At 36.9% G+C, this 17,307-nt stretch overlaps 2 protein-coding genes across 2 annotated transcripts in view; both read right to left on the reverse strand.

The window, feature by feature from the left end:
• The window catches only part of LOC149053105 (uncharacterized), a 108,250-nt gene that overhangs the window by 68,957 nt on the left and 21,986 nt on the right, over positions 1-17,307 (reverse strand). The gene's annotated exons all lie outside the window — the stretch shown is intronic.
• LOC149053111 (uncharacterized) lies at positions 6,754-16,560 on the reverse strand. Its single transcript, XM_089201562.1, has 11 exons — positions 16,540-16,560; positions 16,292-16,331; positions 14,508-14,913; positions 13,559-13,923; positions 12,820-13,052; positions 11,563-11,855; positions 10,993-11,331; positions 10,484-10,613; positions 9,422-9,467; positions 8,645-8,743; positions 6,754-8,087 (listed from the first exon to the last, which is right to left on the reverse strand). Exons 1-11 carry the CDS (start codon positions 16,558-16,560, stop codon positions 7,777-7,779), a joined length of 2,283 nt encoding a protein of 760 aa, XP_089057688.1. The 3' UTR covers positions 6,754-7,776.

The raw sequence follows: 17,307 nt of genomic DNA on the forward strand, positions 1-17,307 counted from the left end.
TCAATGCGAGTCAATGTGACTGTCTAAATGATCAAATCAAAACACGAACTTCTACACAATGTGAAACACACTTAGCTGCGTTAGACATGATTAACAGCCGATAAGAGACAGATTAAAGCGGTAGATTTATAAAGACAAGCAACCTTCGGAAATATTACAACCACTTGATCAATTACACGGCTTTCTTCTTTGAGTTCACGACTCTCTTAGTTTGTTCTGAAAATGGTTCACATGCGAGCATGGTGAGTCCCGAACCGAATTTTCCAAAAGTACTTCTCTTCCAAATGTTTTGACAATAGTTTAAGTGTTCTGAAGTTTCTTATCGACATTTCCGAGTAAACAAAAGCTAACGACCCCGCGCTCGAATGTTTATCCAACATCCTGGACCCTTAAGTTATATTCAGATTCTATTAACCTTGGTCTTGCTTCACTTTTGCTATTTAACAGAATCACATACGACTGTATACACGATGATAGTTGTACTGAAGCAGGTTATTTGAGGCATATTTACAACTCGGGGCATTACAAACAACGACTGTTATCAAAACATCTTCTAAATCGCTTCACCTAGTCTTACCTGGAACACAGAGGTTAGGATTCAACCAATCTGTTACTCAAATCTCGTGGGAAGATTCACCTACAGCTAAAGTTCCTTTCCTTCGGCAGAGGTGTGAAACCAAATGATTTATAGATAACTGCAGAGCACTTTTACAAACGAGAAATTTGACGAGACGAGTGGCGGGAGGTCGATTAATCGCCTCGCTTCGTTCCTGAAATTTGAGTATGTAATCGTGACATTCGCACAATTAAAATAATCGCATGACCTTGACAACGGCAATCAAATTTCATAACTGTCAAACGACCACTTGTCGAGGTCTTTGCCTTACTTTGTGGTTACGTTCCTCGGACCCCTATATTTATTCAGTGGGTAAATTTGATTCCTGTGTTTATCTTGGTTAGATCGTTGTCATTTTCATGAATGTCCGAAGGTAAGTTAAACCGACAAATTTTCCCAAAATAAGAAACCTGTTTGCGACTCTGAGTCAGTGGATTAGAGACAAGCGAAGAACCGGGCGAGTTAAAGTTCCTGATCCCACGGCAACTTTTTCGCTCATTTCCATTAACCAAGAGCATAAAGAGAAAATCAAGGCCAACATCAGCCCTGCCCCCTCCCCACTATTAAAAATAAATGGCGCATTTTGGGTAATTCCGCCCTTTCCTTGTTTTTAAGTTCTTCGCTGAATGCCTGCTGAGCCCACAGGCAGCCCAGGCTCGCACAGTTAGCCTTCATAACTATGCAAATATGATTGTTACTTTAGCCGACGAGCGAAATACGAGGATTTGTCTGAGAATAAACTGTTGCATACTTAACCCAGAAATTTGAAATACTTTTGAACAAAGAACTTTACTTGCCTCTATATTGTTTACTCGTTTGAATTTTGAGAGTTTTTTTAAAGCTGATTTACGGCCGCATAAGTAGTTTTCAGTTCTCTCTCTTGCCTCTCTCAACAGCGAGCTAATCAGCCGCAAAGTAGCCTTGAAAATTCGAAAAAAAGCTGTGTTATCTTTTTTTTTAATAAAAACGGAAGCAAACTTTCAAGTTGAGAATGTCACTATTCCAATTCTTGAAGTTCCACAAAACAAATATGCCGAAACCTAACGATTACAAGCTCGGTGATTATGCAACTTCATAAGAGGTTTAGGAAGAGGTTTTAAACGGAGGGGCCTATATCCGAGGGGGCTTATAAACGGAGGGTCCTATGTCCGAGGGGGCCTATAAACGCAGGGGCTTATATCCGAGGGGACTTGTGAAAGTAATAGACGAAGCGAAAGATGCTGAGCGCTGATCAAATACGTTTTGCAATTATTGGATTTTAATTAAGCTTCAAAACGTCAAAATAACTCAAACTCGTTTCAATACATTTGAAACAGAATTAAAAAAAAAAAAAAAACTAGCAACACGAGCAAAACTGTAAGATAACAAAACTGAGGTTTAGACTTCCCCCTTGAAGTTCATCTTTCTCCTAGTATTAAATATTTTTTTTTTACATTTTACAATTTCTTTTTGTCCAAAGGTAGATTGGCATATTTAACCTGGGGGGGGGGGGGGGGGCCGGCGGCGGCGGCGGCGGCTCATATATGGGGGTTGGGGGCTTGTAAGCAGCAGTTTACAGTGTTCATATCTTTGCAGTATTTATTTATATATAAACAGAGTGTTAATATAGAAGCTTGGGCTTCCTGTGGTGTGTTAGGGTATAACTGGATTATTGTACTCCTTTCTGTTACAAAAACCAACTGAGGTGAAATAAACCCTGGATATTTTTAGTTTATTAGATAATCTTTCCAAAAGCTTAGAAAAGGGAGCCACAATAGGATATAACAAATCCTTATCAGCATCACACAGTGCAACTGCCATTTTGACATCTCAGGGACAGAAGATGGGGACACTGAGGCAGAAATATTACAACTTGTGGATTTCAGATTACAGTTAGCAAGTGACATAATTAGAATGCACAGGTTCAATAACAAGCCATCAAACTAAGATAAAACTTGACTTTTTTATGATCATATGCCCAGTACTCTTTTTAATGACTGATCTTTCTGTGCTTCATAGGTTCAAATGCCCAGCATTTTAGCTTCTATTTCAGTTTTCAAATATAATCTCATTATTTAAATGAAATGTACACAGGACACAACATACTCAGTATGCCATGTAAGTATCATATATTTTGTATTAGCAGTAATCTTTTAAGTTTCCACAAGCTCATAAATCTCCTCACTACGTTTTTCATCCCAGACAAAAAGTGAGTGGGTCTCCTGTAGCATTCTTTGTCTCTGAACTTTGCTGCAACAGGTGTAGTTGTCTCTTTTCAAGTTTCTACAATTAAATTTTCTTTGCCTGCAACAAAAATAAATCATCAAACAAGAGGGAAACTTCAGAGAGATAAAAAATTAAATACATGACAAATTTTTTATTGATAAGAATCCCTATTTTACTTACAACTTGTCCCAGAGCAAAAAAAAGGCCAGGCACACCAGGGTTTCTACTGTTTAAACATTAACTTTCCCTGAACCTTTAACCTCAAATAGTGACAAGCAACCATTTTCTCCTTGCAATATTATCCCTAAATTATCATTTTTATCGTGATACTGAATAGAGGAAATGATCACTAACAAAGAAAGGTCTTAATTGTTGAACAAATTCCTCTTGTCAGAACATTAGGAAATGCATAGATTCATCACCCCGTTTGGTTCCTAGAATTTGAGTATGTAATTGTGACATTTGCACAATTAAAATAATCACATGACCTTGACAAGAGAAATGAAATTTCACAACTGTCACGCGACCACTTGTCAAGGTCTTTGCCTTACTTTGTGGTTACATTCCTCGGACCCCTATATTTATTCAGTGGGTAAATTTGATTCCTGTGTTTATCTTGGTTAGATCGTTGTCATTTTCATGATTGTCCGAAGGTAAGTTAAACCGACAAATTTTCCCAAAATAAGAAACCTGTTATCATTTTTATCGTGAGACTGAATAGAGGACATGATCACTAACAAAAAAAGGTCTTGATTGTTGAACAAATTCCTCTGGAGAATGGAGAATATGCATATGTATCAATGTTAGAATGTAAAGGGTTAAAACAGACAATACCAAATGCATGTGTATGTATGAAGGATTCTATAATATCATTGTGCTTTTATGATTTCCTTTGCTGACAGTGTGTTCTTGCAGGAATTGGCACATGTGAGCACAGGGTGCAGATAAAATGTGTCTAACAGCGTAACAGTTACATGAGCATCATCTTCCAAATATCATGAAATTTGTTTCTTTTTTTCTATTGCTAAATTCTATGAATCTAATTTAATCTTACATGTATTTGTAAGGGGAAATCCCATGAGCTTCCCCGAACAACCTGCTTCAGTATAACTATCATCGTGTATAAAGTCGTATGTGATTCGGATAAATACCAAAAGTACATTTCTTAATTCAAAGGCATGAGTGATGTTTAGATAGCATTGGTAATTGCACAAGCCACTGCAGAGCTTTTTGGAAACCTTTTGTAAAAAATTATGAGAAACCATAAATTTTTAAATGCAACAGCTGTTTATGCATTTTTATGTATGATATGTTCTAAACAAAATCTTATAAAAATACTGCTCTTTGTACATTCCCGGTGCACATTTCTCAAAACATTTTCAACTAGTTGGAAAATTCCTTAAGATAATTACAGGGCATGAAATTTTGCCTAATACAGGCACCAATACAACCAAATTTTTTACTTTGGCGACCAAATCCTGAAAATTAGTCACCAAATTGGCGACTGATAAATCCGCGGCAAACTTCCTCGTTAAGTTTGTTTCCAAAATGCAGCACATGCATCTCAATCAATAACTAGACACCATCTTGGATTTAGGTGAGCTTGAACATTGCATATCATACATTCTAGTGTCCCCTTTGTAGCACGTTAAAGATCTTTTCCCTAACTTATTTTCTAGAACGATGACAGCGTAAAAAAAGGCTTTGATTGTCTTTGAAAATGGTGAACAACTTTTTTTGAATTGGCTACCACTTTGAAGAATTTAGGAGCCAAGTGGCTATCAGAAAAAAAAAATTATTTCACACCCTAAATTATATTGTTTGATTTGATCATTCTTTAGAAGGCAGAGGGTGATGGACACATCAAATTGTAATTTTTTTTCTAACTACGAAAAAGTTTAGTGTTGTTAAGTTATCCCTAGAAGCTTTAATTTCAAGCCAGTGTGTAGTATGGAAAACCTGTAACTTCAGTTACAGGTTATATCAAGTACCTTAGTAACTTATTTTTCAATTCATTTACACTAGACCAATCAGGAATGAAACATATTTTGTTTCAGTATATAATGATTATCATTAGATTACTTTAAAGGTAGTATTTGAATTTAAGTAGACAAAGCATTAAATAGTCCTATGTCTGAGTGACTTGCTGTAGTCCATCTCTTATCTCAAGTCACTAATTTTTGCTGATGACAGTAAAATAAATTGGGGAGAAATTAACAGAAAAGGACACCAACAATTTGACAATGAAATGTTAAACCCCATCTCTCTCTCACTGTAGGACAGTACCCACTGCATGATAAAAGTATAACGCTGATTAAAGCTGACTAATTTGAGAGTATATATTAGAGTTTGAGAGAACATGTTTAAGTATGTAAGTACTCAAAATTACTTTCAAATTGTTTAAAATCATGATATCATACCTCCCAACTCAAAAACCACTTTTTATTTGACCCTTAAATTTTTCCCTTTGTTCTCAGCTCAAAGAACATTTGAGAGTCTTAGGAAAAGAAAATTAACTTTTTCCCTTGAAGTGAGTCATTAACGAAGTTTGAAGTAAAACAAACTCTGGAAAAGTATGGCAAAGAATGCACTAAACTCAAAAAACCAAGGCTTCCTTTTTATATCACCCCACTCTTTGTTGAGAACTTAGCCCTATTCACTGGGGTTTGCTGAACTACACTTAACCCTTTAACTCCCAGAAGTGGTTAACATGAAACTTCTCCCTAAAATATCCATACATATATCTAGCAAACAGGTAATGAGAATATTCAAATTTCTCAGGTAAAAGTCACTTTCTTGATCTAACACCCACTCCATTACACTAAATGTAAAACTTAACTGATGTTTGGATCAGTTTCTGTAATGCAGAGAGATATTCCAGTTCTAGCTTGTCTTCGTTAAGATCTAACTTTCGCAGTGCAAGAAACAGACTATACACAAATTTAGAATCTTAGTGGCTAGAGTTGCCAGGATAGGGGATAGCTGTTTTAAAGACATGTAAATTGATATGCAGTTACAGCATTAGTCTTTCCAGCCAGAGCAGTTGAAAGAGGAGAATTAAAACTTTAACACGAGCCCCAGTTGGAGTGACTTTTCTTTTAAATTTTCTATGATTATCAGAGGAGTTTAACACGTTAGAGAAAAATCGTTGAACAGTCATAAGTGGCGACATTGAGAGAAGGTATAAGAGATGCTAATACGATTCTATTACATTGTTTCACTGACTGCTGATCCCGCGTGTAAGCCCTTCAATGGACTGGTGATATCTAGTTCTTAATTCGAAGTCGTTTACCGTCGTTTCATTAAGTCTAAACCAAAATTAACAAACACACGCAATTACACATAATTTTTCCCTATTTTCAAGCAAGAGGAAAATGAATGATGTGCTTACTAAGGGTGAATGCTCGATACAGACGCTCTTTGGCCATGGAGTACTTACAAAGACGCACGACGTAATAGAGAAGCGACCCAGTCTTTATAATATAAGACTAGGCAGAGGCATTTCCTACAATCTCATCACAACAAAACTCTTCTGCAAGAAGTTTGCATTGCACTTTTTCGTTACACAAGGCATCGTACAAAACTTTATATGTAGCATCTGAGCCTTCCTTTTGTTTCCAAGCCATTAACATTTTAAAAGCTTTCTTTGCCAGCCCCTCGTTGCCTTCATTAAAGTTATCTATTGCAGCTACGTCGAATCCTAAGCGTCTTCCTAATTCCTCCCATTTTTTTCCAAGTTTTACAGACAGAGCTTCTAACTCGTCAGCTGATGGTCCATAAGCCTTAACCGAATCTGGGGATAATAATGGAAGGAGAAGGAAAAATTAGAAAAGGGGTGCTTCAGGGATCATGGGAGCTAAGCCTCAGGAAAAGAAATTATGTATTTGATTTTTGTTGACCTTTCACACTTTTTAAGATCAAAATGACAGCTCAGCATCTCCAAATTTTATTCTGTAATAAGGCCATTATATGTTTTATGCTTATCCACCAGACTAGCACAGGGGGAATCTCACTCTATGCAAAATTACGCTGTTACTTCAAGCTCACCACAAATGATTAATTCAACTCAAACAGTGTTTAGCATCTAATTTCTCCTTACAGGGTCCTGAGACAGAAATTAAGAACATGAGCATAAAGTAACTGATCACCAACTTAAGAAACTCTTGACTTTTAAAATAATTATTTATGTAATTATTTATGTCCATTCCTTAGGAAATGCACAGAGAACAGTAAGGAGAAAATGCATTCTAATTTTAAACTGTGAGGAATTAAATTAGATGCTTCAGGGTGGTAATGTGCATAACATGTGCTGGACATTCGAATGAATTCCGACCTCAATGTTCTTTGGCCAGCGTTTCTTGATTGCAAAAATACGTGTAAATATCTATACTCTAAAGCTAATTTTCTCCTTATCTTCGAGCGCAAGACGAAATGAACGACTTACTGAGCGCGAATGCTCGATACAAACGCTCTTTGGAGTACTCACAAAGACATATGACGTACTAGAGCAGGGGCGTAACCAGTAGTTTTCAAGAGGTATCCATAATTATTCGAATCCCTCCCACCCCCAACCCCCAAGTCCCAAATCCTTCTCAGGTGACTTGACTAAAGGCGAGGTTACATTGTGAGCCTAACTTTTTTACTGTATATGAAATGATGACTAAGTTGTAAAATTTTTTGTCGTCTTCTTCGATTCATTGACTGCAGCACCTTAAAGACAATCTGATTATATTTAGAAAATATACATTAAAAAAAATCATACAAAAACAACCACGGTTAAATGAGTTGAGGAAAACTGCTTTTTTAAAACAATTATCTCTTCTATGCTTTTTTGTTGTTTTTCACTTTCGTGTTTTATTTTTTTACTTTCGACTGTTTTAAGTACGCACGTGCGTACCGTGCGTACAATTAGCTACGCCCCTGTAGAGAAACAACTCACTTTTTATAATTTAAGACTAAGGAGAGGCATTGCCTTCAATTTCAGAACAACAAAAGTTTTCTGCTAGAAGTTTACATTCCACCAATTTGTCACACAAGGCATTGTACAAAACTGTGTAAGTGGCTTGGAAGCCTTTTCTTTGTTTCCAAGCCAATAACATACGATAAGCCTTCCTTGCCAACTTCTTATTGTCTTCATCCAAGTTAGTTATTGCAGCGTCGTCGAATTCCAGACAGCTTCCCAATTCCTTCCATTTTTTTCCAAGTTTCAGAGACAGCTCTTCTAACTCGCGATCTGATGGTTTACCATCTTTAACCATATAGATATCTGAGAATAACAATTGAGGGAGAATTAAAAAATTAGGAAAGGGGTGCTTCAAGGCTTTGGCGAAAAGCGAGCAGTTGTAGCGAAAGGCGATTTCTCTTTTCGGTATCATTCAATACCGAATCGTTGGCCTTAAAGACTGTCACGCCTGGGAGAGGAGACATTTGCAGCAGCAGGGAAACCATTTTTCCAACCCATCAAAGAAAAACGCTGAGAAAGTTTTCCAGACTCATTATTTATTTCTGGCCTCGTACAAGCATCTTGAAAATGGAGGTCATTAACAACTTGTCCTAACTAGTCTCCAGTCGCTAATGCTGGAATAGGTGATAGTTGTTCAGGGTACAGGGATGTTGGATTAGTGAGAGAGCCCAGTTTTAAATCATTTCTTTTATAATCTTCGCATTATAACGAGGTGTAAAGGATGTCTAATAAACGTAATGCCAGTCTCTCTGTATAAACAAATTTTACCATATATAAACGTGTAACAGCAATATGCAAACTTGAAAAAATAGAATAAAAGGAAAATCCATCGCAACATTTTCAATCTCGGCACTACGTACATTGTTTCCTCTTCCCAGAAGCCGCAGCAGGGCTGCATGACAATGATTCTGCGTTTGAATACTTTACAATTGAATGTTTCACACTTTGGGCAGAAATACCTGCAGAACAATGGGGTTGATAAGATGGCTGGGTTGAGAACTAATGCAAGTTTTATAGTATTGATGGTTCGGAAACGATGATGTGGTGATCCTGGACTGTGATCATCCGGGTAATACCTAGCCTTCACAACTTAGAGTAGTAGGTTTTGTTGATTTCTCTTTTAAGTAACAATAAGCATTGACAAATTTGACGAAGGAGGCTATTGTAAGGAAACATCTCGATCCAAGGTTTCATTTGAAAAGCAGTGGCAGGTTGCAAAGGATTTCTCACTAGTTACTCCATTAATTTAACGATATAGCCAAAGGAATAATGTTTTGGAGAATTACACTTCTTTGTGTCTTTCCCGGGCTTTTTTGCGCTTTACTCGTTTGCAGTATCCAACTCCCTACAAGGACACACGCGCCGTAAACGTATGCATTGAGTTTACTGATACGGAACAGAGATAATAAGCCATCACTCTTGAGCGTGAGGCAGGCACGACCCGATTTATTAATACATGAGGTAAGGCAGGTTATTATGACTTTGAAATACGTTGCTTCATCACTAAATACTACATTTTCAAATTCCACAGAGTCTGCATTTATAAGTTTGCACATTTTAGAACAATGATGACTGGTCTAGTAAATTGTATTTATTCAAAAAACAACGAAACCAACAACAAAAAAACAACAACTTACCTCGAAGGGAGTCACTTCCTTCTTCATGATCAACGGTTACAGGAACCTAAAGGGAGGAAAATTCGCAATGTTACGGATGCACATGAAGTGAATAGAAATGAGGAAATAAAGAAAACTACTTAATAATAAGAAAAAGGAAAATTAAATAAGTAAAAAGGCATAAAAAGTGACTTCAAAGCAACTGAAAAATAAAAATAGTACACTTAATAAAAAAAAATCACAAGGTCCTATATGTTCATACGCTGCGTCCTGTGGACAGGACATTTCTTTACCTATTCGACATTCTTCAGTCTTTTGTTTCCAGTGATTCGTCCTCTATATGGCCCGTGCCGCCTTAAAATAACCTCATTATCTTACTCGGAAACCTTTAGATGGCGAATTTGTAAGACTGTTATCGACTCAGCAGTGCTTATTTAACCTCACCCTTTCCAGATTACTACTGGTATTTAAAAAAAAACTTGATCAAAAGACCGGAAGGCCGGATCCTAGTGTGGCCGCTTTATTTTCCTAGGTATTTGCTGGATTTGTTTTGATATAATGAATACACCAAAGGTTATCCCAGTCATGTTAAATTTCATATTGAGCGTATAAGAAATATTAGCAAGCAATAATGTTTACAGGAAGGGTAAACACATTTATATCAGTGCATCGAGAACTCATGCTGTCAATTTAGTGTCTCTCGAAAATATACCATTCCTAGGAGTAAGAAGCCTAGAGAAGGAGAACTTGCTAAAATTGCTTCTTTTCAACATGGTAAGCGTTGAGGCAACAAGCAATGCAGTTTGGAAATAAGGTGAGATATTTTTATTGAGAATTTGAGTGTAGTTTTACTTCCCAAGAGCGGTCGTTATTATTCTCATACAAACTCATATTTTCGCCATGACTCTATTTTGGCATGATGATCATTTCACATGTGAAGCTTGGGCTGCCGTTCGTTACAGGGTTGTTAATCCTTTTAGTTCATTGTCATATACTATAGTAAGGTTGGCATCAGTAATATATTAACTCTGGGCTAAAAGTGCATTTAAGTAGCTAATCCACGAACCGTAAAATGTCACTTACTTGAGATGCCAATACCATGGTCACGTTGCACAAAAGTTCCTGACTTCGGTTGTTAAACTTCACTTTTGGAACACTCACACTTCCTAAGCAAACTTCACCACCTGTGTGATAAACTTCGTTCCCGCGGAATCTGTTGAAAATAAAATGAAATTTAAATGAGACAAACCCAACATACACTACACCAGCCGAGTCTTTATGTAGAAAAGTACACGCTTACAATCGAAAATGACAGCATATTTGACGAGAGCCCTACTGAATCTTTGAAAACGAGCATTTGAAGACAATCACGCCGAAACCAAACCAAAATGTATACCTTCATGACCCTATTGATTGATAAGAAACCTAGAAAAGCCATAGCGAAAAATAATTAACTAACAATTGAACAATAAATAATTTTACAATGGAAGAAATAAATCATTTCTATGTAAAACTAGCATGACTGTATCTCGAAGTATTCAATTAAATCCTATGTACTTGATGGGGCAAAAATAAACTATACGATATTATACCTCACAAATTGTAAGGCGTTTTTCTCGTCTGTGCCTTGGGGTATGATTGCCTGAGAAAGAGACACCAAAATTTTCTCCTCTTCACAAACTGGTTTACGAGAGCTGCCTTCGCCTTTGTAGGGCACGACACACTCTGATATTCGCCGGTTCACATCATATTGCAGGCTTGGAGGATAGCAGAAAAGTTTGAGTCCAAAATGTCCGGGAACAGAGGTCTTACACAAGCAAGTAGAAAATTGGGCATACTGAGGCCTCGACCTACGGCGAATTTTTCTTACATAAGCATTGTAGTCTGAAGCAGATTTTAAACGCGATGTCCTCAACTTGACTGGACGGAATCTATGAAAAAGAAAAAAGAAAAAACCAAATACAGCTCAAGCACTCTAACGGAAATGATTATGGCCATTGCACAGTAACCTTGAGTCTACGTACTCGAGTGATCATTTTAATGATTAATTTATATTTAAATAAAATAAATAGATGCATTCATGACTGTATGCTGTAATACTGTTAAATTCCCTCTAAGTCCTGCGCACTATTTTTCAAATAAAGCCGACAAGAAATACTTACCTAGAGAGATGCTTGACTTTGAATTGCACTTTCCCATCGAGAAGAAGTGGCGGTTCATCCAGTCCATCTGTGATGTCTTTCCAGTCATGTGGTTCAACTAGTGACTCACAGTGTAATATCCTAAGTTCACCAGGACATAACTCTGCCAACTCTTGTTTCCCTTCACAGAGGGTGAGAGGAATCCTAATTGTTACAGGCGCGATGAGAGTAACATTTTTAGTGCCTGAAATGTGCAGAACTGGACCGACAAGTCCTTCCTCTCCTTTTAACTTACTGCTTGGAAATTCTTGTACCTTGATTCAAAACCAAAAAATGTTATGTTGAACATGTTAAACTACTCCCAAAATAAAGTTCATTTACACCCTTTACATAATGAAAAGTGAATTTCAGGATGAAATTTAATTCTCCAATAATAGTATACAATGTAAATGCCCTCTTAAAGTTTGATGTAGCATTAATTTAAGCACTATTATCGAAAAAACTATACACTGAACTTACTATAATATATCTGATTTGTCGAGGGCATTCCATCAATAAACAATAGTGTATAAAGTTAACAGGATAACCCAATATCTGCAGCAGATATCGCAGTTATCATGTTGAGTTCAGCTTGTGCCTAGTTTCCAACGCCCTGAAAACTTAGAGAGAAGTGTCTTTTTTTATCAAACCTTATGTCTGGGTCATCTTCAGCTTTGGTAGATAAGTGAAACCTCGGTTTTGATAATGCAGGACTTCATGCTCAACTTGATCCACTAATTGCAGTAATTGCAAACCAATAAAAACTACATAACCAACTCTGTTCACAAGAATGATTTCAACTTGAAATTTATATTGTAGCGAAACAAAAACAAATGTTCCGTTGTGAGTTTTTAAGTGAGTTTTCCAAAATCTAATTATTGAAAAGGCGATTGCTAGGATTCATGAGTACATTAGGGGACAGCAAGTGACACAATTAATTCATAGTTACCAAACTACTGATTAGAACATTACTTCATGTATGTATCCTCACACACATGTAGTTACATGCACAGTTGTCTTGTATTTAGCTTAAAATTGTTAATTAATATCTCTCCATCAATATTACCACTAAGCTCATGGAGTGTATTGCAAGTAACTGAAGGTACAGGCTGTACTCTTATAGCACCTTTATGCTATCTCCTTGCTTTTGACAATCCCCTCACACCAATCTTATATGTTACTTTCAAAACTGAAAAAGGTTTTATTCATCCATGTATATAATTATATAGTTTAATGTACCTGGATTGTCACACAGAAATCTTGATTAACAGGAACACAACTCTGAGGAATTTGAACACTGACATCAGGAAAGTCAGGCACGATACAGGTCAATTCCGGACCTACTGCAGTACCTCTTGAAAAGGTGAAAGACTTAGGACGCCAGATTGCAGCAAATGAAGAAACTCCTGATTTTGAACAAACAACTCGTGCAAATGGGAAAAGCCACCTGGGAATTCGAACTGTTGAAGTTTCTGCAAGAAAATAAAAATGTGGGTTGAAATTACGCCCTTTCAGCTGTGTCTTAAAGTCCTCAAACAATGAAGTTGCCCCCAACAGATATCATGAGAACAGTTACGCTTCAAAGAAGAAAGTTTGCAAGAACATGGTGATTGAGAAAAATTTATATCATAGTGACTAAAATGCATTGTATACTTCACGTAACATTTATGCAACAATACACGTAATAATACAAGCAGTACGTGTAATAATATTACACGTACTGCTTGGATGCAACTACAGGTAAAACGAAATTGCTGGGATCAATATCAGTATCTGAGTCATGGCACACCTACTCCTCCCCTAAGCCAACAACAACCAACTGATAAGTTCAAGTTACAAGTTCGGATCAATTTTGGGTCAGGAGAGGGGGAGGTTGACAATTCCTCAGATACTGACATTGATGCCAGTGAAGAAGGGAGCCTGAGAGTATCATTCATTAAGTTATTCACACCTGCATTTAATAACAACATAACGTTACCTGATCCAAGCCAAGTATTCTCTGTCTTCAATTCCTTCCATTCATTGTTCTCTTGGTCAATCAGTTGTTTGATAACCACCTCATACCCCTCCAAATTTGGGGCACTTTGCAACAAAGCTACAGTAAAACTTAATCGTTCAACACTTTCTCTGTATTCCAGATCTGGTGGACTATCATGAGATAGTTCAATAACACTGCTTACCAATATCTCATCACTGGCAATGGGTGGGGAGAGGGTCCCGGGGTTCCACAATGAGCATGTACATGTAAATGGCACAGGTTGTTGGACAGCTCCACTATTTAGTTTGATAGAGGCGCCGGCTTCCCTTAGGTGCCATGTGTCTTCCTTACCTCCAAGTTTTCCTCTGAAATACACAGGAAAATTAATCATTCAGTATTTAAATATAATTTTTCCCAAGTGGAGTAAGCATGGCAAAGGCATTTAAAATGCGAGTCGCAAACTTGCAGTTTGAACGAGTCTTTCAAATAATTGGCACTTAACCTCAAAACTAAATCAAATAACTGTTCTTTTTTTCTAATTTTGTCTCAGTCAGTTATTAAAATATAAGATACAAAAAATATTTTGAATTGGCCACTCCCAATAGTAAATTGAGATTCCTGCTCTGGTTTACTAAATTGCTAGATGAACATAATAAGAAATTCTGTAATATATGAACATCCTAAAGGTTGTTCCTCAAAAACCCAATTTACACAAAATTAAAAAATGGCTTTAACATTATTTAGCCAGCTGTGCTAAGAAATTTTTCCATCAATTTATTTTTCTTTGACTCAAATAGACTCAAATGAGAGTCATAAATCAAAACATTTATTTAAATGATTCACTATCATTCCTTATAATGACTAAGTACCACTTCATTGATGGAAACACTGAAAATAAAAACAAAAAACAAGGGATAGGTAAACAACTGAGTTATTGCGAAAAACATACCTTTTGATCAAAGTCTTTTTATTTTCTTCATAGTCTACTGTAGCATCTTTTTCATCCGCCAATTTTTTTCTGACCGCCTTATTAAAATCGCGTAGCCCCTGAGAGGCATTGCCTTCAGTCTTATCGCAACAAAACTGTTCTGCTAGAAGTTTACAATTCACCAATTTGTGACACAAGGCATCGTTCAAAACTGTGTAAGTGGCTTTGCTGCCTTGTCCTTGTTTCCAATCTATTAACATGTTAAAAGCTTTATCTGCCAACTTCGGGTTGTCTTCATCATAGTTTCTTATTGCGGCTCGGCTGAATCCCAGGCGTCCTCCTAATGTCTTCCATTTTCCTGCAAGTTCCCGAGACAGATATTCCAACTCCTCATTTGACGGTTCTCCATGTTTAACCAAATAGATACCTGAGTATAACAACAGAGGGAGAATAAGAAATTAGAAAAGGGATGCTTCAAGGCTTTGACGAATAGCAAACAGTTGTGGCGAAAGGCGACTTCTCTTTTTTTGGTATCATTCAATACCGAATCGTCAGCCCTTGAGATTGTCAAGCTTGAGCGAGGAGACATTTGCAGCGGCAGGGAAACCATTTTCCCAATCCATACATAAAAAAAAATAAAAACGCCTAGGAAGTTTTCCAGACTCGTTATCTATTTCTGACCTCTTATTTCGCGTATGGCCCCACAAGCATCTTGAAAATGGAGGTCATTAACGTCTCTTAGCTATAGTCTCCAGCCGTTAATGCTGGAATAGGTTAATGTAGTTCAAGATACACAGGTGTTGGATTAATGATAGAGTCCACTTTTAATTCATTATTTTTTATTCTCTTATATAAGTGGGTAAGGAGGATGTCTAAGATATATAATGCCAGTCTTTCTGCATAAACAAATTTTACCATGCATAAACGCGTAACAACAACATACAAACTTGAATAAAATACAATTACAAAGGAAAATCCATCGCGACATTTTTAATCTCGGTACTACCTGCAGATTGGCGTATCCTCTTCCTAGGAGCTGCAACAGGGCTGCATGGCGATGATTCTGAATTTGGACGCTTTACAATTGAATGTTTCACACTTTGGGAGGAAATACCTGCAGAATAATGGGGTTAATGAGATGGCTGGCTTGAGAACTAATGCAATTTTTATGGCGCTGATGGTTCGGAAACGTTGATGTGGTGATCCTGGACTGTGATCATTCGGGTATGATCTAGCGTTCACAAATTAAAGTGGTAAGTTTTGTCGATTTCTCTTATAAGTAACAATGAGCATTGACAAATTTGACGAAGGGGGCCGTTAGATGGAAAAATATTCGATTCAAGATTTCATTTGCAAAGCAATAGCGGGTGCAAACGATTCATCACTGTCAGAGTTACTCCATCATTTTGGGTATTTCCCAAGCCGTTTTGTGCTTTATTCGTTTTCAGCATCAAATTCCCTGCATGGAGGGACGCACGCACCGTAGTCTGCATTGAGTTTACTGATACATAACAGAGACAATAAGCCATCACTGTTGAGCATGAGGGGGCACGGCCTGATTTACTAACACATGAAGTAAGGCAGGTTATTATGACTTTCCGTTGAGAACACGTGCTTTGTCACTAAAATCTACATTTTGAAAACCCATAGAGCCTACATTTCTGAATTTACATATTTTAGAACAAGATGACTGGTCTTAAGTAATTGTATTTATTCGAACAACATATTTTAGAACAAGATTACTAGTCAAGTAAATTGTATTTATTCGAACAACAAAAAAACCTACAACAAAAACAACAACTTACCACTTCCTTCTTCAAAGTCAGAGGTGACAGGAACAGAAACCTGAATGGAGGAGGAAAATTTGCAATATTACGGGTGCGTATGAGGTAAATAGAAATGAGGAAATAAAGAAATTTACTAATTAATAAGAAAAAGGAAAAATAATTAAGAAAAAAGGCAGAGGCATAGAAAGGGACTTTAAAGCAACTGAAAAGTAAAGTAATCACAAAATCAAAATCAAAAATTTGCAAGGTCCTGCATGTTCATGTACTGTTTTCTGTGGGCAGGACATTTCTTTACCTATTCGACGTTCCTCAAGGTTTTGTTTCTAGTGATTCGTCCTTAATAAGTTTGGTGCCGCCTTAAATGACCTCATTATCTTACTCGGAAACTAGCTTTACTACTCCTAGGAGAAAGAAACCTAAAAATGGAGAACTTGCAAAAATGGCTTCTTTTCATCTTAGTAAGCGGTCTGACCACAGGCAATGCACTTTGGAAGTAAGGTGAGATATTTTTATTGAGAATTTGACTGTATTTTTACTTCCTAAGAGCGGTCGTAATTATTCCAATATAAACTAAAATTTTCGCCATGACTCTTATTTCGCAAGATGATCATCTCAAAACTGGAGCTTGGGCTGCCTGTGGTTAAAGCATTGCTAATCCTTTTAATTAATTGTCATCTACTGTAGTAAGGTTGGCATCAGTACTTTATTAGCTCTGGGCTAAAAGTGCATTTAATTAGCAAATCCACAAACCGTAAGATGTCACCTACTTGAGACGCTAATACCATGATAATGTTGTACAAAAGTTCCTGATTTTGGTCGCAAAACTTCACTCCTGGAACACTCTCACTTCCTAAGCAAACTTCACCACCTGTGTAATAAACTTTGTTCTCGTGGAATCTGTTAAAAATGAAACGAATTTAAATGAGGCAAACCTAACGTACACCAGCCGAGTCTTCGTCTAGAAAAGCACACGTTTTGAAATCTTTTCTTACAACCGAAAATGACAGCACATTTAATGAGAGCCCTACTGAATA

The sequence above is a fragment of the Pocillopora damicornis genome, chromosome 1 (genome assembly GCF_964200805.1).
Source record: "Pocillopora damicornis chromosome 1, jaPocDami1.2, whole genome shotgun sequence".
Taxonomy (NCBI): domain Eukaryota; kingdom Metazoa; phylum Cnidaria; class Anthozoa; order Scleractinia; family Pocilloporidae; genus Pocillopora; species Pocillopora damicornis.

Coding starts and splice junctions, on each gene's coding strand:
- LOC149053111 (XM_089201562.1), bottom strand. CDS start 16,560: ATGTCCTGCCCACAGAAAACA. Junction 13,924..14,507: donor AAAAAGACTTTGATCAAAAG/GTATGTTTTTCG, acceptor TGTGTATTTCAG/AGGAAAACTTGGAGGTAAGG. Junction 11,332..11,562: donor AAAGTCAAGCATCTCTCTAG/GTAAGTATTTCT, acceptor TCTTTTTCATAG/ATTCCGTCCAGTCAAGTTGA.